Source organism: Peromyscus californicus, unplaced genomic scaffold, assembly GCF_007827085.1.
Source record: "Peromyscus californicus insignis strain IS unplaced genomic scaffold, ASM782708v3 Scaffold_15__1_contigs__length_86483966, whole genome shotgun sequence".
NCBI lineage: Eukaryota > Metazoa > Chordata > Mammalia > Rodentia > Cricetidae > Peromyscus > Peromyscus californicus.
This window is the reverse complement of record NW_026294447.1, coordinates 67,309,045-67,335,439: the sequence shown is the minus strand read 5'-3', so window position 1 is coordinate 67,335,439 and position 26,395 is coordinate 67,309,045. Positions and strand designations below refer to the sequence as shown.

Below are 26,395 nucleotides of genomic sequence, written 5' to 3'. Positions count from 1 at the left end.
TATACAAAGAGAAAAAGTGTGTGTGTGTGTGCGTGTGCGTGTGCGTGTGCGTGTGCGTGTGTGTGTGTGTGTGTGTGTGTGTGTGTGTGTATGTGTGTGTAGAAGGAAGTCAGGTGGTTAGTTGTCTTGGGTAGGAGTTGAAACAGGGTCACACTCTGCAGTCCAAGCTGGCCTAGAACTCTGTAGATCAAGCTAGGCTTGAACTCTTCCTAAAAATTGAAGCTGTTACACTTCCTTATTTGTCCTTTAACAGCAAAACCAGTGATACCGCAAGAAAACAAAATGGGTCAATGTTCCTTATGAATACTTCCTACAGCTTGGATCTGAAGTTCCCCCAGAGGCCATGTGTCAAAGACCTGGTGACCACCAAGGTGGGGGTAAAGGACCATCTTGCATATTATTGGAAGTAAATAAGGTCAAATAGTTTATAACCTTGAAGGGGTCACTGGGACTCCAACCTCTTCATCCTTCACCTTTTCTGCTCCTCCTCCTTCATCCTCCCTCCCCTTTCCCTATTCCTTCTCTCAACCCCTTTGTTGCCTCCTCTTCTCTCTCTCTCCTTCCTCAAAACCATGAGAAGTAACTTTGCTACATCATACATCCCCGACATTCTGCCTTTCCACAGGACTGAAATCAACAGAGCCAACTGATCATGGACTGAAGCTTCTGAAATTTTGAGAAAGTATATATCTTTTGTCCTTATAAATTATTTATGCCACATCTATCAGAAGCTAATGCAGTACTTACGCAAAAAAAATCTCCAAAACAGTAGCGAAATGTAATCAACATATGAAAATGGTTAAATTCCATGAGTGAAATTTAATGCCTAGGTTATAAGCATACTTCAACATAGAAACCAAACAATGTGATAAACATCATTAATGATCAAGAATCACACAATTAAATCAATTGATACAGAAATAGTACTTAATAAAGTTCAATACCATTTTGTAATTTTAAAAACAGTCAACCAAGTTGGAGTAAAAGCATTTCTCAAAAAAAAAAAAAAATATGTGCAATGGCCAGTAAGTGTTTGACAGTCCCTCAGAATCAATATTTAGAAGGGAAATGAAAAACACAATGAGACCACACTTCACACCTGTTAGGATACATTTACCAGTACCAAAGCATGACAGGTGTCAATGAGGATATAAAGAAATGGGAACATCTGTGTGTTGCTTCTGCACATGTAAAGTGGCACTATCTCCACGAGAATAAGAATGGCAAGTCTTCAAAAACATAAACACAGAATATGTTCCAACTATTCTGCTTCCAGATTCATGAAGCAAAGTGAAAGATCACTCAAATAGAAACTTAAATGAAAATGTCCACAGCAGTATTATTAATAAGAGCCCAGAGGTGGAATATGCACACAGAGTAATAATTCAGTCACAAAGGGAATTCAATTCTGATAAAGAGCTGAACTGTGAAACACGCTAAGTGAAAAAAGCCAAACATAAAAAGAATCAGATGTTGTCAGATCCCCTTCTTTGAGATGACTTAAAGAGGGAAAGTCATGGAAGCAGAAGGTGTAGTAGAGCTTATCAAAAACCGGACAGAGGAAGAGTTATTACTTAGTGGATACACAATTCATTTGGGGAGGATAAGCCTCATTTGCAGATGGCTAGTTATGCTGGTTATATAATATCCCATAGGAACCTGATATCACTGACCTTGAACTCTGCACTTAAAATGCTTAAAATGTGAAGATTATATTATGTATATTTTGACACAACCAAAAGATTTAAATTTCTGCATTTCCATTAATGTCTCCCATAACACCTAGCAGCTGATTCAGGGACACACTGAGTTATAAGACTGTTGTATGGTTGGGGAAGATAATATTGCAAGCTCCTCTGAAAAAGAAACATCTTTTGGATACTTGTAACTAATAACTGGTTCATCATAGAAACTCATATTTTGCAAGTAACTTATAAAGGAATAAGTAAGACATACAATACAGCAAGGTAATAGATTTGTAAGGTAGGTCAAATGTTGTTCACCATAATACAAATATGAACCAAAAGCAAACACAGAAGGACATCCTAGGGAGCAGTAATGAAGCAGTATAATCGGTGCCTCACATGGACTGTTACTAATACCTATTCTGTCGATGTGCTGCTGATGTACTAGAGAAATTTATTTATTCAGTTATTTTAAAAAGTATTCTGAAACTAAACAACAGAAACTAGGTGTGCAGTCATTGAAGATTGTTTCCAAAGAGTACTCATTTCACTCAGTGGATTTTCTTTGCTCATGTTGTTTCCAAGAGCAATATTATGTGAAGAACACCATGTGCTTTGCAAGGAAATTCATCACTGATTATATCAGACATTACAGCTGTCTGACCAGAATACAAGGTTGGCTAAGCACAATCACTAAAGAGAAGTTACTTGTTGAAGAGAAAGCCACACATGAGTTTTGTGTAAATGGACAACAGATTATGCTCTTACCAAGGTGAGATTTAATGTGACTTCTTATTATGAATGTGTGGGTTTTATTATAATAATAATTAGTTTTATAACACGTAAATGATATTTACCAACTATTTTATGATTTTTGTTTCATCACTTATGTATATTAGAGATACTATAAAGTCACGATGGCAAGTGTCAGTATCTATTTTACTCACTATTGTGAATGACTGCGTTTGTCTCACACCTCTTTCTTGGAGGTACATCCCTTTCTAACTCATTAGGACACAATAATTCATTAAGATTCCCACTATCTGAAAGCATATTAACAGTGCCATATGCTTTGGTACCATTTAATTAATTAGTAATTCCACTCTACAGGTTACACCCATATCTTTAGTATCATCTCAGTACAGGATGATATGCTATATGCCCTAACAAATGAGACTGATCATGAGCATATTTCATCAGTAGTGAAATAATAATTTATGGACACAGTGGTGATCTTAGGACAAGTATCACCCAGTGGAAGAATATGTTGTGCTTAATGCAGGTCTAATTATGAATAGATTTTCAAAATATTCTAATTTTTATTACTATAAATCTACCTATGGTGGAATATCTAACTTGGTAGTTGGTGAAACAGAAAACTACTTCCTTAGACTGCTGGATATAAAAAAAAATTCCACATTTTATAGAGAACCTAAACATCAGGTAGCTTCAAGGATTCCCCACCTAAAATCAAATCAGTGGCAGAATAGAAATGAAATCCAATATTTACACAACAGTACATTTTCCATTTTTACTTTCCTTGTTTCATTCCAATTCTAAAATTTTCATTAACTCCAACTCTCAGCTAAGAATGAGGTGAAGGATTCACAAATTCAGTGACAAAATATAAACAAGATCAACTGCCTAAGCAGAAGCTTCATACAGAAGGGAAGGCCGGGCAGTGTGAATTTTGGCAGCTTGCTTTGGCAGACTGTTAAAGATGCAGAATGCCATTGTATGCCAATCAAGTGAAAATTTTCATCTACTCATGCTATTATTAAAATTATTATTATTTTATTTCAGAAGAATCAAATTATAAATAATATGGCACATTCTGAAAGAGCTGAAGGGATGCAAGAAAGTAATCAGAGATATGGGTAAGCTTTCATTAAAGTCTACAATTTTTCCTGAAATTTCAAGCATACATTATCCCTTTCACAGCTGTCACAAAAAAAAAAACTATTCTTTTTCAAAATTCACACTGTTTGCATTTTGCTGTACTTTAATACAAGTGTTATCACCACTAATATATTACAACTGCTTCCACACTGGTTTCAGGATAGGGAATTACGACAGGAATTGTTAGGTTAGGACTTCAGATAGCAAGCACCTCTTTTGAATTCCTTGTGGCAGAAGATACAGTAAAGATGGCTGCCTAATTTCCTTTCAGCAATGATGGACCCTTGATTCCATGTGGTACACTCATTTCCACTAAATAGATGTCTTTGTGCCTATGTACAGTATACTGATTGCTATACCCAGAATGCATTTCTGTAGAAATATAAAATAGAAAGAATTTTAAGTCCTATTTCCACTTTCACCATAACTACAGGTTATATTTGGATACATGTTCTATATAACTGGAGAGCAATTCCCTAGCTCATGTGGTTTGTTATCCAGAAAAGAATCTCCCACCATTTTAGCAATTTCAGCACTCAGTCACCACCTACCCTACTCAGCCTACTCTATCACAATGAGTGTAACTTTCATTTCACATAAAAATGAGACCATGCAGTATTTGTCTTCTGTGCTTTTTTACTTGGTGTAGTGCCCTCTAGATTCATACATGTTTTCATATGTGATATAAACCCTTTAAATACTGAGAAGGATGGGACATGTCTGTACTCCTAATACTAGGAAGGCTGAGGTAGGAGGGACTGAAGGCCAACCTGGGCTACAGAGTAAACCTCTATCTCAAAAGAGAGAGACAGAGAGACAGAGACAGAGATGACTTAGTGTGTACTGGTCTTTCAGAGGACCCAAGTTGGATTTCCAGCATCCACACAGCGTAGTTCACAACTGCCTGTAACCCCAGTTCCAGGGGATCCAACAGCCACTTCACACCTCCATGAGAAACTGGACACACATGTACATTCAAACACACACACTTAAAAACTAAAAATTTAACTTTAAAAAAAATAAAGAATAAGGAATGATGCTTTAGCAGTTAAGAGCACTTACTACTCTTGTGAAGGACCCAGGTTTGGTTTCCAGTACCTACCTGATGATTTATAACCATTCATAACTCCAGTACCAGGGAATCTTATTTTTTTTCTGACCTCTATGGACCCATGCACCACACATGATACACATACAGGCAAGACATGCATACGCATTAAATGAATCTTTAAAATATAAATAAATAAACATAAAATAAGAAGGCTGGCTATTATTGTACTGTGTATCTATGCCACATATTTGTTATCTATCCACTGGTAGGCATTTTGGTTTTTACTAGTATCAATACTCATGCACTAAACATGGATGTGCAGACAACTCTTTGACATATTGATTATAATTCCTTTCAAGATATAATTGTAGTGGGATCACTTGGTTATTCTATTTTAATGGGGTGTTTTATATTTATTATTTTCAATTATGTGTATGAGTGTATGTCTTCATGTGTGCCGGTGTACTGTGGAGGTGACAGAGGTCAGATTCCTTGGAGCTGGAGTCACACGTGGCTGTAAGCCACCCAATGTGGGTGCTGGAAACAGGACTCTGATACTCTGGAAGAATGGTTCATGCTTCCAACCACTGATCAATCCCTTCAGCCCAGCTATTATTTGTAGTTTTGTTATTGTTTTGTTTTGATTTTTGAGACAGGGTCTCTCTATGTAGTAGTGAGCTGTCCTGAAACTCACTATGTAGACCAGGTTGACCTGGAATTCAGAGAGATCTGCCTGCCTCTGCCTCCCGAATGCTGGCATTAAAGACATGAGCCACCATGCCTGGCCTTATTTGCAGTTTTTTTAAGACATCCCCATACTATTTTTCACAATGGCTGAATTAATGGCTATTATTTAAACATAAAAAATAAGTATTGGGAGCACTTTGAAAGCCAAAAGAGTTGCATCCCACACACATATGCCTTTAATCTTTTGTTCTGTGTTATTTTCCCATCTTGCTGAGCTGCTTTCTTGTAAACTGAATGTTCCTTAATTTCTACAACACAGATGATGACAAAAGGGGGTGATGAGGAGACAAATTTGTTTTAGATTTCATTTGAGCACTTCAGCATCACCTGTGGACCAAATAAATTTTACCTTCTGCTCACATTTCATCAGCATCAAGACTTTGTAGATGAAAATTCAAGCTTTGGATTCACAGCCAAGGTCAATCCCTAGCTATATAAACTATGATTGTTTATTTTGTGGTTCAATTCACTCATCTTTAAAATGGTCACAGCACCACTGACCTTGTGGGATTCTTCATATACAGCCGTAGACCACAGAAGCGAGTAGGCCAGTGGGAACACCCTCGGAAAAACTAGAGAGGTGGCAATTTTACTGGTTACCAGGCGTAGCTGCAACTTCACAGCTGACTTCACTTAGAGGAAACAAGACTGAAGAGGATCCAAGAAAACAGCCCGTGGCAAGGATTAAAGGTCGGGTTGGGTGATTTTGAAAAGCGGGATTCCTGGAATAAGGGGGTTGGCTCTGGCCTCAAAATCTGGGCAAGATTCTGACGAGGTAGGCATGGCTCAGTGGACGATAGGAACAGAAATGTGGGTGCTTTGGGCCAAATAAAATTAATTACTGAATCACTGACTTACCTCGGCTTGCAGCCAAGCAGAGAGCACACGGGGCCTGTGATTGGCGCCCCCGGTGGCGCCCAACCTCTGCACCAACACCTTGGCAGCCGCTGAGCGGGAGCCAGCCTGGGGCTCCTCTCACGTCTGGTGCAGAGGAAACTGTCGTAAACTGACGTAAACCCTGCGAAGGTCAGGGGGAAGGAAATGTTCTTCCTCAGATGAAATTTCATCAAGTGACAGAAGCTGAAGTCAGCCATGGGGAAAGGGCTTCACCGTTTCAAAGCACTGGGGTTTTGTTTGTTTGTTTGTTTGTTTCGTCTATGCCTCCTCCCGGACACTGGCCTGTACACAAATTAACCATTAACCTGCGGCAGGAGAAGGGGCACAGAAATTCATCACAGTGACCAAAAATTGCACCGCTTGTCATCCATGAAGGCTGACAGAACAGTACGTTTCAAAGCTGGAGAGAAGACGTGGAAGGGCACCTTTGCGACCACTTACCCTGTCCCCTTCTTTAAATGTGTTACGTGTTTCAGAATTGTGCGTGTTTGATAGGAAGTCAATGTCCAAAAGTCACGTGTTGCAGTCGGGTGTCCTCCAAATGTGAGCTAAGATACTTTCAAAGGGAGAACGAAATTCAGAGTATCCCACGCAATGCACCCAACAGAATTCAGTTCTTATGAAGATCACAACGACTCTGCGACATTGTATTAGAGAAGGCTCGATTTTTTTTTTTTCCTAATTCGCCACTTCACGCTTAGGATGCTACTGTCTTAAAGGAAACAAGGACAAGTGGTGTGAAGCAGCAGCCTCCTCGTGTGCTGTTTTTAGGAACGTTCTGGAAACTACACAGCCTTCCTCAAAAATTTAAAAACAGGGCTAGAGCAGTGGCTCAGTGGGTAAAACTGCGTGCTGGGCAAAACTGGTGCCTTCAGTTCAATCCCTGGATCTTACAGTAGAAGGAGAGAACTCCCAAAAGTTATCCTCTATCCTCCATCCATGTGCTGTGGCACACACACACACACACACACACACACACACACACACACACACACTAAATCAATCAATCAATCAATCAATAAATGGAAATCTTAATTAAAAGCATGATTGGTGTATGATTTAGCAACTCTGTTTCTGGGCACACACCCAAAAGTTTGAAAGCAGGGCGTATGCTCATAGTCATGGAAGTTTTTTTGTTTTTTGTTTTTTTTTTTTTTTTTTTGGTTTTCCGAGACAGAGTTTCTCTGTGTAGCTTTGCGCCTTTCCTGGAACTCACTTGGTAGCCCAGGCTGGCCTTGAACTCACAGAGATCCGCCTGCCTCTGCCTCCCGAGTGCTGGGATTAAAGGCATGCGCCACCACCGCCCGGCTATGGAAGCATTGTTAGCAAAGGCCAAAGCGTGGAAGAAATCCTAGTGTGTGCTGACTGATTCGAAAAGGTAACGGGACAGGGACAGCGAGAATAGCAATCTGCCTTAAAATGGGGGACAGGGAATTCTGATAGGCTGCAACACGGAGGAAACTCAAAGCTATCCGGCTAGTGAGTAATTCCAAAATGAGTCTTGGAGACTTTATGCCAATCACAAAAGGGAAAGCATTGTATGGGTTCACTTGGATGAGACATCTAGGGTTGTCAGGTTCGCAGAGACAAGAAGCAGAATGGTGGCTGAGGGAATAGAACAAGGAAGGTGTTCAAGAGGCACGAGGAATCAGTATTGCAGACTACTGGAGTTCTGTGGATGGCGTGAAGGGTGTGTTCGGTGCCCCATTGTCACTTAAAATGGTTACAAAGATGGCATACACTGTGTACATTTTAACACAATTTAAACATTTTCACTCCAGATGTATTCGTTTCTATACAGAGAACCACTGCCCATATCCAGTGACTTTTCTTTAAAAAAAAAAAAATGCACTCCCTGTCATTAAATCTGCTTTTGAAATTTAACAATATATATAAATTTGCTGCCAAAGGTATATTTCGCACTTCGGCAAAATATTAGAGAATTTTACAAATTATGTTCATACTATACTTTCTCCATCTCATGTTTATTTTTCAGACCTCCGCAAGAACAACTGCCGAAAGCACGAAATCGAGCTGTTGGACCTATTGAGATAGTAAGCAAAACCAGGACGCAAGTGTGTGCGTTAGAAATTGTGGGAATTAGCCAGGCAGTGGTTGTGCATGCCTTTAATGACAGCACTCCAGGAGGCAGAGGCAGGTGGATCTCTGTGAGTTTGAGATCTACAGAACGAGTTCCAGGACAAGCTCCAAAGCTACACAGAGAAACCCTGTCTCAAAAAACCAAAAAAAGAAAGAAAGAAATTGTAGGAATTGATAATAGCACATGGGATGCTCACATTTGGTAATTTACAGCCTCTGTGTGGAAAAAGAAAGGGGGGGGGGAATAGAAAGGGATTCATTATAGTGACTGTCACAGTCAGTGTTCTATGCTGTGAAGAGACACCATGACCAAGGCAACTCTTATAAAAGAAAGCATTTAACTGTGGACTTGCTAACAGTTCCAGAGGGTTAGTTCACTATCTTCATGGCAGGGAACATGGCAGCAGGGAGCATGGCAGCAGGCAGGAATGGTGTTGGAGTGGTAGTCGAGAGCTACATCCTGATCCACAGGCAGAGAGAGAAGAGACACTGGGCCTGGTGTGGGCTTTTGAAACCTTAAAGTCCACCCCTAGCGACACACTTCCTCCAACAAGGCCTCTAATCCTTTTAACCCTTTCAAACAGATCCACTCCCTGGTGATTAAGCATTCAAATGTATGAGTCTATGGGGGTCATTCTTACTCAAACCACCACAATGATCATCCAAAATGACAAAAAAAAAAAATCATCTCAAAGCTCCACCGTAAGAGATAAGAAAAACATGCAGTATCTGCACAGCTTTCTAGCAGCATAAAGTTCTGGGCAGAATGCTACCAGAGATTGCTCAACAACATGGGCAGTTATGCATGACATTTGCTATGTTTACATTGGGAAAAGTTCTGATATATATGCATTAATGTATATTGCTAGTATACAAATCCTTTCTTCAAATAGCCTCTTTTTACATTTTTTTATTCTTTGACAATATCATATATGCATATAATGAATTTTTATCAAATCAGCCCCCAATTCCTTCTCCCATTTTTCCCATATCCCATCCCACCACTGTTCCTTTCCACCCTCATGTGTGTGCCCTTTTATAACAATCCACTCAGTCCATTTGGTGCTGCAAGTATGTGTGTGGATGTAAGGCTATCTATTGGAGTATGGGTAGACTCTTAGGGACATCATCCCTGAAGAAAACTAACCCTCCCATTCCCAGAAGCCATCAATTAACAATAGCTCCTGTTAGGGGTGGCACTTCATGGGCCTCTCCTGAATCAATGCTGGGATTGTGTCTGGTCTGATCCTGTGCAGGTTTTGTGCATGCTGTCCCAAACACTGTGAGTTCATGGTGCCTTAGCCTTGTCATGTCTGTAAAATACTGTCCTCTGGATGTTTAATACTATATCCTTTTAGAATGTTTCTCCTTCCTCTTCCACAATAATCCCAAGCCTTGGAAGAAGGAAGTGTAATATAGGTGTCCTGCTTGGAGCTAAGCATTCCTCAGTCTCTTATTCTCATCATATTGGCCAGTGGTGGGTTACTATATTAATTACCATTTACTTTAAAAAGAAGTTTCTCTGATGAGAGTTGAGAAATGCACTAATCTATGGGAATAAATATAGAACTTGGGGGTCATATCCATTTATCAGAATTACACTCTTAGGTTCTGCCCTAGAGTCTGCAACCTACCAAGCCATTGGATTTTGCCCAGTTGACAATATTAGGCATGAGTTACATCTTGTAGAGCAGGCCTTAAATCCAATCAGAAAGTGGCTGGTTATGTCCATGTTTGTGCCATTAATGCACCGTAAGACGTATCTTGCCAAGCCAGTTGTTATTGAAGCTCACAGCATTTACAGTTGGGTGAGACTGTGGATTACTTCCCCCCCCCCCCCCAGAAGCTGGAATTGCACCTTCTAGCACTCTGAAAGCTAGTCAGACATGATGAAGCTTTCAATAGAGCAAAAAGCATTAAGTGGGGTAGGTGGATGAGAGGGCAGGATAGAAGAGAAAATATTAAGAAGGGATAACTTAACACTAAAGGCTTTTGAAAACACCACATAGAAACTTACTATTGTAGAAGCTTGTGTGTGTGTGTGTGTGTGTGTACATATGTGTGTGTGTATAATGTGTGTATACATATATGTGTGTGTGTATATAATGTGTGTTTATTAAAAAAAAAGAGTTTAAATTGAGTTACCTTACAGTATGGGGACAATGCCTCCCCAGGGTGGCATAGGCTATCAAATAAAAAGCCCAGTGCCTGGAATTTGGTGCCTCTTTTCATATTATTGGTCATTGGAGTCCCACAAACCTCCCCCAAGCATTACAGGACATTGGCATTGCTCTCGGTTTCCCTCCAGAACTTGATACTAAAATCCTATTGCTGAATTCCACATACTTGAGTTATAGGATGCGCAAAAGTAAAGCTGGTACAAAGAGCTTTTATATAATTGTTATGTAAATCCTGTCTGTCAGGAAACATACCAACACATATATTTGGAGTTATGTTCAAAGAACACTGCAGTGGTACTTTGAATAGGTATGGCCCCCACAGACTCGTGTTTGAATGCTTGGCCCATTAGGAGGTTAGGCCTTGTTGGAGTAGGTGTGGCCTTGTTAGAGGAAGTGTGTCACTTTGGATGTAGGCTTTGAGGTCTCATGTATGCTCAAGCCACAACCAGTGTGACAGTCTCCTGCTGCTTGTGGATCAATATGTTGAACTCTCAGCTCCTTCTCCAGCACCATGTCTGCCTGTACACCACCCATGCTTCCTGCCATGATGATAATGAACTAAACCTCTGAAACGTTAAGCCAATCCCCATTAAATGTCTTCCTTTATAAGAGTTGCCATGGTCATCATGTTTTTTCATAGTGTTGTGCCCAGGTCACAAGACCCCCAAGCAAGACCACCACAGAGCCAATATCCAATGCAAGCACACAAAGGTTTTTTTAATAACAAAACAAGCAAGGCTGGACTTGATCCTCGTGTCCAACATCTGACACAGTGGGTGGAGGAGGACGGCCAAGCACTCACTTTAAGGGGTTTATATAGGAAAGGTTTACATGCAGCTTGGGATTGGACGAGGGGGCTAGGGTTGAGAGAGTTCTTTGAAGTTATTGGCGGAACTATAAGCATATGGTGATATTTTATTTGAAAATGTGAATTTTCAAATGTGATTTTAATTGTACATTAATAAATAAAGTTGCCCGGGGGTCAGAGCTATTAGAGCCATAGCAAAAGCTGGGTGTTGGTGGTACACACCTTTAATCCCAGCACTTGGTAGACAGAGCTAGGTAGATCTCTATGTGTTCAAGGATACAGCCAGCATTGGAGACACACGCCTTTAATCTCAATACCAACCATAGAAGACCTGGAGGTCTGTACAGACAGGCAGTGATGAGGCAGTCCTGTGGTTGCGTTTACAACCAATGAGAAGGCAGAACAGAAAGTCTATATAAAGACAAACAGACAGGAAGTAGGTCTCTTTTGGAGAGGTCTCTTGGCTGAAGAGGCTAGCTGCAGCAGGTGGGTAAGGCTCTTAGCTCTGATCTCTTAGCGTTCTTCTTTGCATTGGTTCTGTGTTTTTTATTTAATAAGACAGTTGGTTACATCTACATAAGCATGAGGTTACTGATAGCTAACAGGATTCAGGGTATCTACAGAGACATAAATTTTTACTCCATGTCCTGCTTTTGTTGAACCCAGGATATATACATTCAGATTTATTGTTCTAGTCCTTCTGAGTTCAACTTCTGGTTAGTTGAGCCCATTATTACCCATCTCTTGTTTTGCCAAGTCCAGGATACATAGATTTATTGTCCCAGCCTTATAAGTTCAACTTCTGGTCACTTCTAAAACTGCTGGTCAGCAAACACCTTTGGAGGAGGGAAGGAGGAAGCATCTCTCGAGATGGCTACTGATTTTTCCCTTTCAACAGCAATAGAATCTGTCATGCATATCTTCCTAGAGATCTACCCCTGAACACTAATCTCTTCGCTTAGTTGTCAGTAACAGCCACTGTTATAGCTTGGTTTCTGTCGATGTGATAAATGTCATGACCAAAAACCACTTGGAGAGAAAGAGTCTATTTCAATCTACATGTATAGTCCATCATCAAGGGAAGCCAGGGCAGGAGCTCAAGGCAGAAGCTTGAAATAGAAACCAGGGAGGTTCATTCTCAGACTCATGTTCATATAACTTATTAATAACCCAGGCCCACCTGCCTAGGGATGGTAGTACCCACAGTTGACTGGACCCTCCTGCATTAATTAACAATCAAGCAAATACCCCCACAGGCATGCCTGCAGGACATGCCGATAGAGGCAGTTCTTCAGTTGAGATTTTCTCTTCACAGGGGTTTCAAGTTGACAACCAAAATTATCTGTCACAGCAAAACACACATGAAACAACTTCTGACTATTTCAAAAGTTAAAAACCTAGGAATACCAAAATGTGCATAACTTTATCAACAAGACAACACCCCCCCCAAACACATGCACATGTGGACAACATTAATAGATTTAGTAGTGTATGGTGTGGGTGTGGGGAGGTGTGTTTATGCATGTGAGCATGCATGTGTGGGTGTGTATGTATGTGTGTAACAATAATAATTATAGAAGAAATTATGAATTCAAGAGGGACTTGGGGTGATATGAGACAACTTGGAGAGGGGAGAAAAAGGGGAGAGAGTTACATAAATAAAAAATATCCATATATAAAATTCTCAAAATTTTTAATCTAAAAAATAAAATAGCACACTATGCTGGTAAAAGACATGGGAGCAGACACCTATTTATCATATGTAGTGCTGAAAAAATGCTATGGCAGTTACCTCATAATTACTGCTGAGCTATTGCAATGAGTGAACAAAAAATAGTTTGCATACACACAACATGTACTAATCTTGCCTAGTGCTATTCAAATCTAATGCAGTTCAGCATACTTTACATTCGAATGCTCCTCTCTGGGCATAAGTGGTTTGGTTTTAGATTGGTATTGTGGGGACTTGTTACAAGATAGAGCATTCAATGTTTGCCTTTCAGGTCTCTGTCTTACTACAAACATCCCTGTAAATCATCATTGTCCCTTGTTTACAAGAGAGGCATTGTTTGGGGGCAAATTTAATGTAAGGAACTTTAAAAATATCAAAAATATAATTCATCACATTTTTACCAGCAGGATGTTTACGGTTAGTGACGGCAATGCAACAATGTTGATGAATAAAAATTTGTTGATTGTCTTTTCAACAAGCCCTTTATATTAATTTATTCCAAATAGAAGCTTCAGAATCATGCCTACATGGGATCTGACGTATGTTTTCATATAGTTTGTGTTGTTTGGGCTGATTTGTTTTTCAGCCCCTCCTCAAACCTTGCTGTGAATCTTTAAGAGCTAAGACTGGGTGCTTGTTTGTTTCCTTTTTACTGTATAGATAAAGGCATGCCCATGGTTTTATGATTGATTTAATCTCATAATCAGTTCATTACATAACATTTGCTTTGTGGAAAAAGCTACAGGTTGGCAGTTTTGCTTGAGTTTTACAACAGCAACATTTCCATGCTTTGTTTTCTCAGTTCCGCTTTGCTGACAATCTGGACATTGCCCTCATGACCCTGGGAATACTAGCATCCATAGTAAATGGAGCCACTGTTCCCTTAATGTCTCTGGTTTTAGGAGAAATTAGTGACCATTTTATTAATGGATGCCTACTCCAAACTAACAGAAGTAAGTTCAAGATCTTTCTGTATTATGGGGGACTCAAATACATTAAATACAGTAATCAGACATTGATCTTATAGATCATTATAAAACAATATTTGTATAATATGTACTCAAGTCTATGTTACTTGATACTAAATGACCGAAGTCTGTATTAGAGCTCTTCAGAAAAATCAGCAATAAGATGTGAATCTGCGAAGATACATAAGGGTTGTGGAAAGAGAGAGAAAAAGGAAAAGGAAGAGAGAGGGGAGAGAGGGCAAGAGTAAGTGGGGACAGAAAAGGACAAAAGGAGAAAAAAGAGAGAGGAGAGGGGACAAGAGATGAAGGAGAAAGAGGGAGGGGAGAAGGAAAGAAGTGGTTTACAGGAACTATGGACACACGCACTTACAGACATGTGTGAATACACACACACACACAAACACACACACACACAAATACACACAATGTGTGTGCAAAAATGATGGGAACCCTGCAGGGGTTCAGGCAGTGAAATGAACCTTCGAAGAGATGAGAATGAAAGCTCAGTTCAGATTGATTTCGTCAACCTGAATCAGACTTTGAGGAGTTCAATTCCAGGCTGTTCATTATCAGCATATTTAAAACACAGTACAATTTGGGGAAAAGTTCCAGGTAGCAAAAAGTCCCATTCCAGGTTTCCAGGAAACAATCATTCCAATTCCAGATGCACAATAAAACTTAAGGTGTGACTAATTAGACACTCCTTTACAAAGTATATGTGACCATGAGGGTAGGCTTTGTAGCTAATAATAAAGGTCTAAAAAGGGACAGTCTGTGATAGACATTCTGGAGGATTTGAGTGAAGTCTGCCTCTATAGCAAAATGTGGGTGAGGTCTGCTGCCACAGATAGCAAAAATGTCATTAACCATATCCACTCCCAGTTCTCTGGGCAGAAAAATAGGTATTTTATCTCCTCCATTGAGGAGAGGCCCCTGTGTGTTTAATATTCCTGGTTTCCCTAGTGACCTGTGGACACAAAGACCTTTGTGCCCCCACACAAAAACATTTGCATTTTAGTGATATAAGCTAAATTACTTCTGTCGTGACTATTGATCCATCAATTCACTGAGTAGATATTTATTGATTGTCAACTTTCAGTGATAAACCCAGCAGCGTAAGGCAGTCTTCTCAGTAGGATTCATTTTGTTTGATGTATTCTATAATTCTTACCTTCTGTGGTGGTTTTAATGAGAATAGCCCCCATAGGCTTATGTATTTGAATCTTTGATTCCCTGTTGGTGGAACTGTTTGAGAAGGATTGAGAGGTGTGGTCTTGTTGGAGGAGGTGTGTCATTGGAGGTGGGCTTTGAGGTTTCAAGAGTCCATGCCATTCCAATTAGCATTCTCTCTCTCTCTCTCTCTCTCTCTCTCTCTCTCTCTCTCTCTCTCTCTCCACTCCTTCCTTCCCTCCCTCTCACTCTCTCCTTCTACCCCTACCCTCCGACTGTCTCTCTTTCTGCCTCATGCTTGTGGATCTCAGCCACTGCTCCAGCACTATGCTTGCTTGCCTGCTGCCACACTCCCCAACATGATGATCATTGACTCGAACCCTCTGGAACCACGAGCCTCAAACTAAATGCCTTCTTTTATAAGTTGCCTTAGTAATGGTGTCTTGTCACAGCAGTAAGACACTTGTTTTAGGTAGAAACAAGTAGTGCACACATAATAGATACTGCTGTGGTGCATTTTTTATCAGTGTGGCAAAATACTTGACCGAGGACAAGTGGGACAGCTAAGAGGTCAAGGTGCTTGCTGCTGAATCTGATGACCTACATTTGATCTCCAAGACAAATTGCTAAATGGTCCTATTAATAAAAAACCTGGGGCCAGATATTGGGGTGAAAACTGAGAGATCAGAGAAGCAGAAAGAAGCCAGCCATGTTCTTACTGCTAGGAAATCCTCAGCCAAAGAGAGAGCTACTTCCTACATACTCACACCTGTATCCTTTCTGTGCCCTGCCATCTCATTTCCTCTCTCTGCCCAACTACATCACTTCCTGTCTATCTGTCCAGACCTCCAGACCTCTATGGTTAACTAGTGCTGGGAATAAAGGCATGTACCACCATGCCTGGCTCTGTTCCCAGTGTGGTCTTGAACTCGCAGAGATCCAGATGAATCTCTGCCTCCTGGTTGCTAGGATTAAGGGCATGTGCTACCATTGCCTTACTTCTATGTTTAATATAGTGGCTGGCTTTTTCCTTTGATCTCCAAGTAAGTTTTATTTATTAGAGCACAAATAAAATATCACCACACATAGCAGAAGGAAAGAATTAACTCCTGAAATTTGTATTCTGACCTACACACACTAAACAAACAAATGAACGAACAAACAGCATAAACAAGTTAAAAGGGAGAAAGCTTTATTTTGACTATTGATTTGGAAGGTTTGGGCCATGGTGGGGTGATTTCCTGCTGTAGGCCTGTGATAAAACAGAACATCATAGGGAATGGGTGTGGTGGTGTGCACAGCAAAGCAAAAGTGCTTACCTCATGGTTAAGAAGCAAAGAGACCCCAGAGCAAGCCTGAGCTGGTGGCCACCTCTTCCTTCTGCTTCTCTTCCACCCTGTCCCCTATTGGGTGGCACTGCCTGCCTGCACTCAAGGCTAGGCTTCCTGCAGTTGTTGTCCCATATGACAATTGTCCCAGAAAATGCCCTTGCAGACCCACATAGTGCGCTTTACTAGTTTTCCCAGCATTTCTCAACCTAATCAAGGTGACAATCATGATTAACCATCACTGTGGTAAACATAAGAACAGTTTTATTTAGGTAAGTTTTTTGGATATTATTGTTAGATTAACACATTACTAAAGAGGTGGTTAGGGACTGGAAAGGTAGTTCAGTGGTTAAGAGCACTTAATGCTTTTGCAGAGAATGTGGGTTCAGTTCCCAGCACCCACAGTTCCAGGGGATCTGATGCCCTCTTCTCATTTCCATGGGTATCTGACATACATCCAGGCAGGCAATACACTTATACACATAAAATAAAAATAATCTTTGAAGAGAAGAAGTAAAATAAGGTGCATTCTTTCAACATTTTAACAATAGCTTTGCTAATTATTAATGTTAATTTTCTGGAGGATAATAAAGGAGGATTATTTATTTGCCACAAATAAAATAAAAATAGTAATTAGCATTGATTAGCCATTCCCTTTTGTGCAAACACTGAACTTTTGCTTAAACTACTTCTACTAATATAATCTCAGAAATTGAGATTACACTATTTCTATGTCAGTGTGATACCATTTTAGAAGCAGTATTGATTATCCTTAGTAGCTGAGTTAAATCTCATTTAACATTTCTATTAGGATTTATTATCTTCACTCTTTCTACATCAATTATGATTTTTTGAAATGGGATAGTTAAAATTATGTATCATGATTCCAAAAATGGAATGGAGGTAATGATTATTCATATATAAATAAATTCACAGACATTAGTATATGGGATATAACAAATGAAGAGCAGTGAAGACTGAAGTTCTTTCCAAGTATTTATTACAGGGGTTTATGAAAGAAATTGGATATTGCTAATGACAGATGATATTTTTCCAGAAAATACACAAAAAAAATCGCATCAAAGACTTCTAACTAAAACATTGTTTTAAATGGTTTTTTTTGGGGGGTGGGTTTTTATGTGTGTGTGTCAGTATTTTTTTTTTAAGACAGAGTTTCTATGTGTAGCCCTGGCTGTCCTAGAACTCATTCTATAGACCAGACTGGCTTCAAACTCACAGAGATCCACCTGCCTCCACCTCTTGAGTGCCAGGATTAAAGGTATGTGTCACCACTGCCAGACTGTTTGAAAGTTTTATTATGTGGTTTTCTTAGTTATAACCCAATATATTTCAATGAGATTTGTGTCCATTTTTTGCTGTGACAGCTTTTAGAACTTCCCCACATGTACTTTCATTTCTTGGACTTTCTAAATCTCTCTCTGGGACATGTTGAATTTAATTCTAAAAAGCATAACCTTGGACAGAAAGTGGGACGGTGCTGCTGTAACTCTACTGGCTGTCTGTCAGCTAATTATTAAAGGTGTCCTAGAGAATTCTTTTTGTGAGCTACAAGGTCCATGTTACCTTTTATTCTTACTTTGGGAAAATATGTCTTGAGAAAAGAGAAAGTTTTTCTTTAAAACCATAGGCATCAAAGGATCATGAACCCAGAGACATTGATTCCATTTTCTATAAAAACAAACAAGCAAGCAAAAATCATGTATTTGGTTTGGAAGGATACTTATGAAACACTATGTCTAACAATTAATTTTCTTTATCATTAAGAAAGACAACTTTTTTACAGCAAACTATCAGAACTGTTCTCAGTCTCAAGAGAAGTTGAATGAAGATATCATTATGTAAGTCCAAATGAAGAATTAAGTTCCTACTCTTGCATGCTGCTTTATCCAATACCTACAAGAAAAAAACTGGAAACCTTAATCATTCATATTATATACAAGTGATTAAAGTAAATGTGCTTTTTCTTTCATTCCATATACAGTATAATTAGTACATAATTTTCTATCTATTTAAAGAGTGAGTCTGGGGAGAAGGCTCAGTAAGGGGCTTGCTGTGCAAGTGTGAAGAACTGAGTTCAAATCCCCACCACCCTCACTAAAGCCAGGCACTAGGGAGAGGGAGACAGATCCCTGGAGCTCACTAGCAAGACACTCTTGTCAAGTCAGTTCAGCAAAAGACCCTGTCTCAAAAGACAAGATGGAGCACATGGAAGATAGCATCCTGACCTCTGTGTGTGTGTGAACATACACATAGGTACTTTACCCATACAAAAGAATGAAAAAATAAAAAGTAAGTAGTCATATTCTCTGAGTTTTATTTGGAAAAATTTTTATCAACAGAAAGGCTGTGAGGATCTGTGTTTTTTTGCCAGTTTTGTCCCTAGAACTGCAGTACATCTCTTAGAGGGCAAAGGATTTGTTTTTCCTCTTGTAAAAATTATTTTCTTTTCAACTATTATAGAAAAATGTGATTTAAGTAGATTTTCAAATTTGAAAAGATGAGCTAACAATAGAATTTATTGGGAGAGGTTAGCATCTGTAAGGCCTTGGGTTTGACACTCAGCATCACAAAAGAAAAAAATGGGAAGGCATTAAAAAGAAGTACAGGAGGAAGATGAATTAAATGAATACAGTGAAGCAAGTAATTCTTAAAATAAAATTTAAAAGTAGCAAAGTTTAATTGAGACTTAGTTGTATCCAGATTAACAATCACAAAGTCTGAATAACAAAAAATCATAAAAAGCATTCTGTTTTATAAATTATGAGGTAAATAGTAGGCTTGACTTTATTAACCACCACATGCTGAATTAAAATGTTTCTTCTTTTTTTTTTTTTTTTTTTTTTTTTTTTTGTTTTTGAGACAGGGTTTCTCTGTGTAGCTTTGCGCCTTTCCTGGAACTCGCTTTGGAGACCATGCTGGCCTCGAACTCACAGAGATCCGCCTGGCTCTGCCTCCCGAGTGCTGGGATTAAAGGCGTGCGCCACCACCGCCCGGCAAAACGTTTCTTCTTTACTGGGTTTCTTGACTAGATTTCTATACTTTTTCACTGAAATTTTCAAAGTCTTCAAACAGACCAGAGTGACACCTAGTATTTTCTCTGGGCCTTGGTTGTTCATTTACTTGCTGTTTAAATGGTCTGTATGGGTGGGGCTTGGAACTCTCCACGTAGCTGAGGGCAGCTTTGAATTCGTGATCATCCTTCTTTAACCTCCATCCAAGGGTAAAGTTCCAAGAATGTGCCACCACGCACTATTGACATGTTAGGCACAGCCACACGTGTCTACATAGACACAAACTATTGAAGGTAAATAAATTCTAAACTCACTTCCTCAGTCTCCATCACTTTTATGGACTCGGTGGGTACATCTGTCTGTGGGTGCACCTGTTGACTGATGCTCTGTGAGGTACACATGTTTTAAACTGCAACATTGTATTATGACTGAGCTGAAAGAGCCCTTTATAAATTCTGAGTACACATTCTTTCTCAGATTTGATAGGCAATTGTTTTCTCCCATCATGTTTTCATTTTCTTAAAGGCTTCTTTTGGAGCACACAGATTTTACATTTTGATGAATTTCAATTTATCGATTTTTTATGGATTGTGCTTTTGAATTTAAGAATTCTTTGAGAAACCCAGAGTTACTGTTTTGCTTCTAGAAGTTTTCATGGTTTAGTACTTACCTGTAGACCTGTGGTCCATTTTGAGTTAATTTGTGACTAAGGAAGGGTCTCATCTCATCTTTCTCACATGTCCCAGCACATTTTTGAAGACAAGGCTATACTTTCTCAACCACACAACTTGGTACAAGCCAACTATCTAGAACTGTAAGGATTAGTTTTTAGCCTCTGAAATTTTGTAATTATCAATACATTTGTCTTTACACTAGCACCATACTGTTTTCTTCTTTACTATAGTATCTATTTAGTTAATAAATAAGTAAAATCAGAAAATAAGTTCCAGCACAATTTCCTTTTTTAAATTATCCTGGCTATTCTGAGTCCTATACACTCCTACATACATTTTAGGATGTCTTTGTCAATTTTTTAAAAGGAAGCTATTAGTATTTTTGTTTGTTTTTTGACACAGGGTCTGTTTGACTATGTATCCCTGGACAGCATAGAGGTTTCTGTGTATAATAGGCTAGCCTGAAGTCTACTTGCCTGTGCCTCCTGATGGGATTAAAGGCGTGTAACACTATTCTGCTGGATGCCACTTCAGCTTGACGCTTGGGATTGGTCATAAATAACAAAGACATAACAGAAGCACAAAAATGAGACCACCAGAATGGCAGGGTTTTGTTCAGAGAGCTGAACTAAGGTGACAGAGTAGCCTTTTTAAACCTCAGCTGGGAATGTTGTATCAGAAAAACAGCTATTTCACTTTAGAGATGGAAACAAAGTTTAGCAGTAGACAAATCTGTGTTAAGTCCTCAGTGAGCACCAGTCTTATTTTGTTCTTTAGTTTTACTGAGTGCTTAACTCCCTTGACTTCCAACTGCTTTACTTTCTTTGCAGGCTCTTTCTCTTCAGGCCAAACACCACCTGTCTACAGAATTCCTGAGCGCAGTCCTTGTCCCTCTTCTTGACCTACATTTTTATATTTGTCTCCCAGAATGGTTTTTGCTGTTTGTTGGAATTCTGCCTGGAAGCTCTGGCTTTCACTGTTCCATCTCCATCCTAGTGCCTTCTCCAGTCCTTCAATCTCCAAACTCCCATTCCAGGACCTTTAATATGTCCAAACCAGAGCTCTTGAGAGTGTCTGAAAATCTGCCCTATTCCCAGTACCCCATGTCTACGAATGGCACTCTACTGACCACACTAATCAACAAAAGCCAGGAAGTCATCCCCTGATTTCATTCCTTGTATCCTGTTCTATTACCTTGTTTGAAAGGGTATATTAAACAAAGAATTGTTTTATTGTTATAAACACAAAATACAAAGCACTGAGAAATCAAAACACCCATGCCATAGTAAAGAGGTCACCAGGGTCTGTCTTCTGCTTCAAGGAGAGTGCTACAGATGGAGACTCCCATGTAAAGGGGGCATTACCATAGATACAGGAAGCCCCATTGGGAGAGCTTTTCGGATTCTCCCTCCTTGTTAGGAATTATGAGGGGTACTGAGTTCAGGGATGGGTGTGTAGGCTAGCAATCATAAAGCAGGACATATTTCTCAAGGTATATGGAATTTAAAGTTATTAGAAACAGTGGAGAGGTGTTCTGTTTTTCCTCACAGTCTTCTGGTTGTGCTTATGGCAAAGAAGGCTATCTGTCTGTCTGAAGGTTCGTTAGTCTGATCATTTTTATTTCCAAAATATATATAGACTCTATGCACTTTCTAAAAGTTCTTTTTACATTTATTGATTGATTGATTTTGTGTGTGTGTGTGTGTGTGTGTGTGTGTGTGTGTGTGTACACATGTCACTATGAACATGTATAGATCAAAGGACATCTTGTGAGAATTAGTTCTCTCTTTATATAATGTAAGTTCTAAGGATCAAACTCAGGTCATCAGGCTTAGTAGCAAGAACCTTAGCATTTCTCTACATTTTTGTACCTTGGGTGCTACAGTTCTCATCTAAGCCCTTATCCTTTCCCATGACTCATTTCTATAACTTCCTGCTTCCATTGTTATCACTTTTACCCATTCTCCACAAAGATGCCAGAGTGGTCTTTTACAAAGTTCAGCATGTAGGACCACCCTATGCCTGGCTGTTCTGGTGACCTTTCACTTCCCTTGCAACAACATGGAAAGAGTACATGATATCTAAAGGTCTGTGTTGTGCCGTGTTCTCCTGCATTTTCACCTAGCTAAACAAGTTCTTGGACCATGCCACACATTTTTTTCTGCTTTGTCCATCCCAAGAGAGACCTCTTCTTTCTCCATATATATACTCACTTTCCATGCCATGTGTGTGGAGGTGAGAGGTCAGTTCCTGGGAATCTGTTCTCTCCTTCTACTACATGTTGGTCCTAGGGATCAAACTCAGGTTGTCAGCTGGGAAACAAGTGCCTTTACCTACTGAATCATCTTGCCAGCTCCTCTCCCTGATTTTTAATGATTAACTCTCTTTTACATTTTAGATCCCAGCTCTAATATTAATTCCTCAAAGAAACTTTTCTTAAGCATTCTATTATTTGTACTAGCTCTTCCAACCCATGTACACCCAACTATGCTTGTACACCAATTATTCCGTGACCTGTCTCTTGTTTACTCCCTTCAAGTACACCTGAAATTCTTGCTCTTTGTATCCTGTCTATCTTTCTACCAGAATATCAATATCTGTAATGCACATGACTGTAGCTTAAGTTTTCCTGCCTGGCCCACAGTCAGGACAAATCTCTATCACCTGCCAGTCCCACAGCTGCTCAGACCCAACCAAGTAAACACAGAGACTTATATTGGTTACAAACTGTATGGCCATGGCAGGCTTCTTGCTAACTGTTCTTACAGCTTAAATTAATCCATTTCTATAAATCTATACCTTACCACGTGGCTCGTGGCTTACCGGCATCTTCACATGCTTGTTTGTCATTGTGGCGGCTGGCTCTCTCTCTCTCTCAGCCTTCCACTTCCCAGCTTTATTCTCCTCCTTGTCCCGCCTATACTTCCTGCCTAGCCACTGGCCAATCAGTGATTTATTTATTGACCAATCAGCAACACACTTGACATACAGACCATCCCACAGCACATGACTGTAGCTCTAGAACCTCACATAGTACATTCCTGATAGGTAGTTATTAAATAGCCCTGTTTCTTACCTATCCTCCTAGTAAGGTGTTGGGTTAGTTAGGGTTTCTATTACTGTGAAGAGACACCATGACCACACTAACTCTTATAAAGGAAAAACATTTAATTAGGGCTAGCTTACATTTTCAGAGGTTTAGTCCATTATCATCATGGTGTGACATGGTGGCATGTAGGCAGACATGATGCTGGAGAAGTAGCTGAGAGTCCTACATCTTGATCTGCAGGCAACAGGAAGTGGTCTGAGACACTGGGCATGGCTTAAGCATGTATGAGACCTCAAAGCCTGCCTCCACAGTGACACACTTCCTCCAACAAGGCCATACTTACTCCAACAAAGCCACACTTCTTAATAGTGCCCCTCCCTATGAGTTCGGGGGGGGGGGGGGGGGGGGCAGTTACATTCAAACCACCACAGGTGTTAAAACTCCTTTCAACTCTTCTATATTATTATGATCCCTAAAATGGCTACCCACAAAGTATAACCTCTGTACATATTACCTTAACGTAAGTTCCTTATATTGAATTTTAGAATAAGTGATAGATATGTACACACACACACACACACACACACACACACACACACACACACACACGCCTACATATATCCTCTGTCAGTTGTTTGTGAATGGTAACATTTTCTTTTCCCTCCTGTTCTACTTGGACCTATTTTAAAATTACCTCAATGTAACTTCTCCACCTGAAAGTATTATAAATACTGAAAAAAAAAACAGAACAAACATGTTTTAAAGTACTAATCTCTACTAATAATGTCAAAAATATGCTCTAGATGTTGTAAAGGGAAACTTAGAAGACTATTCAATATTTGTTCATTCTGTTATTACTGGTGTTTTTAGGTATTTTCTAGGTTCCAGAATAAAGTTTACCAAATATTAGATTTCTTTTCTATTTGCAGTAGTTTTTGATGGCTTTTGTTTTGTTTGTCTTATCACTGGAGAAAGCTATGCTTCTGCCTAATGTTCCAATCATCCTCCCTCAGGTTGACTCTGTATTATGTTGGGATAGGAGCAGCTGCCCTCATTTTTGGCTACATACAGATTTCCTTCTGGGTCATAACCGCAGCCCGGCAAACCACGAGAATTCGAAAACAGTTTTTTCATTCAATTTTGGCACAAGACATCAGCTGGTTTGATGGCAGTGACGTCTGTGAACTTAACACGCGCATGGCTGGGTAAGGGAAGAAGTAGGTAGTGTGTGGATTTGGTGTGTGTGTAACTGAACACAGGAACTTCTTTGTTGCAGGGACATTAACAAAATCTGCGATGGTATTGGAGATAAAATCGCTCTACTGTTTCAGAACATGTCTGGATTTTCTATTGGCCTGGTGATGAGCTTGATGAAGAGTTGGAAACTCTCCCTGGTGGTTCTATCCACATCTCCTGCCATAATGGTTTCGTCAGCAGTGTGCTCTAGGGTAAGCAAGCCAGGCCGGGTCCTGGCAGCAGCAGAATGAGCACAACATCTAACCAAGCTTGCAAAAGAGAAAGGGGTGTTTCTATTTATTCTGCATGTCCCAAAGCATAAGAGAGATTATCAACCTCTGGTCTTTTAAACAGTAGTCACCATTATATCTTCAAATTGCGTGGCTAAGGTGTGATGTCATCAATATCTTACTAACAGGAAAAATAGCCTAGTGCTGCTTCAAAGGGTAACACAGTAGAGGATGATGACTACACACTGGACATTTAGTTGTTGCTGACAGAACATTGTATATTGTAAATCCCCCCCAGTAAATGCATAGTAGTTCATGGTATTGGGTAGAACTGAATGTAAAAAATCCTCAAGTAATACACTTAAAACGCTATTTGATATCAGTCTCTTTAAGTTTACATTTTACACACCTTTAAATGATTTAGAATATATGTTAACATTTAAGTAAACATACTTGAGCTTTTTACACAAATTTTTATTTTCATTCTCAATTGCATTCTGAGCAATATTCTAGTGCACATACCAGAAGATAGTAATCTTGTTCACAAGCTAGTGTGTGTGTGTGTGTGTGTGTGTGTGTGTGTGTGTGTGTGTTCTAGCATCCCGTGCATCCCTAACATTTCTCAAAATCATGTCTCCACAGTTTCCAGTGGCCATGCCCAGTACTTACATCAGAGACACTGTTACTTTTAGTTTTGTAATACTCATTTTTCAAAAATCAAATCCATAAAATCTCCTTGCTCACTTGCTATCAGTATACAAGTCCAATCAATAAAAATATTCTGTGGTTGACTGATTTCTTAAAAGGAAGCTTGGGTATTTATACAACAGATCTTTTTGAAGATTTCTATTAGCACATATTAATTTTACATAACAAGGGGTTTCATGAATCCATGTAAAATGTATTTATCATATTCATCCCCGTTGCCCTTTCTTGTCACCCCTCACTCTCACTCCCTTCCTCTAATCACCCTTCTCCTGTCACATCTTTTATACATGTGACTCAGTGTGTTTCAGTGGGGTTATTGAATCACAGGAATATGAGTAAGGGGTTATTTAGAGGAACATGGACACTGTACCACTGGCTATCCCACTGAAGAACATTGGGCCACAGGTCTGTGATATTCTGGTTTCTGGTGTTGACCTTGTAATCCTCATCTTTATCTCAAGCTTGATGAAACAAGGATCACTCAATAGGAAAAATACCCAGAATGTGTTACCAGGAGCAGATCCTTATCCACTCATGAGAAAGGTGGACACAAGTTGTAAAGGAACAGCAGAGGGACCTAAGTTTCACTACTGTACTAACTAAAGAGAAAGCAAATGAGAGACCATAGGGTGAATGATCCCCTTCAGTTCAGTTTAACTTGGCAAGTATTTACTGAATATTCAGTATGTACAAGTCTTAGCACAGTGTGGTGTTTGCCCTCCAGTGATCTAGTGTGAAGATAATTGTCTTTGTTAAGTAAACTCAGAAATGATTAGCTGTTCTGGCTAGTTTTATATCAACTTGGTCTTCAGAGAGAAGGGAGCTTCAATTGAGAAAAATGTTCCATAAGGTCCAGCTGTAAGGCATTTCTTAATTAGTGATCCATGGGGGAGGGCCTAGC

At 39.6% G+C, this 26,395-nt stretch overlaps 1 protein-coding gene across 1 annotated transcript in view; it reads left to right on the top strand.

The window, feature by feature from the left end:
- Positions 1 to 2,293: 2,293 nt before the first annotated feature.
- Abcb5 (ATP binding cassette subfamily B member 5) overlaps positions 2,294 to 26,395 on the top strand; it is a 93,104-nt gene continuing 69,002 nt past the window's right edge. The window contains exons 1-6 of the mRNA XM_052738150.1: positions 2,294 to 2,457; positions 8,276 to 8,333; positions 13,902 to 14,052; positions 18,370 to 18,424; positions 24,334 to 24,525; positions 24,597 to 24,768. Coding sequence (XP_052594110.1) covers positions 2,294 to 2,457; positions 8,276 to 8,333; positions 13,902 to 14,052; positions 18,370 to 18,424; positions 24,334 to 24,525; positions 24,597 to 24,768 — 792 coding nt within the window. The remainder of the gene's footprint in view (positions 2,458 to 8,275; positions 8,334 to 13,901; positions 14,053 to 18,369; positions 18,425 to 24,333; positions 24,526 to 24,596; positions 24,769 to 26,395) is intronic.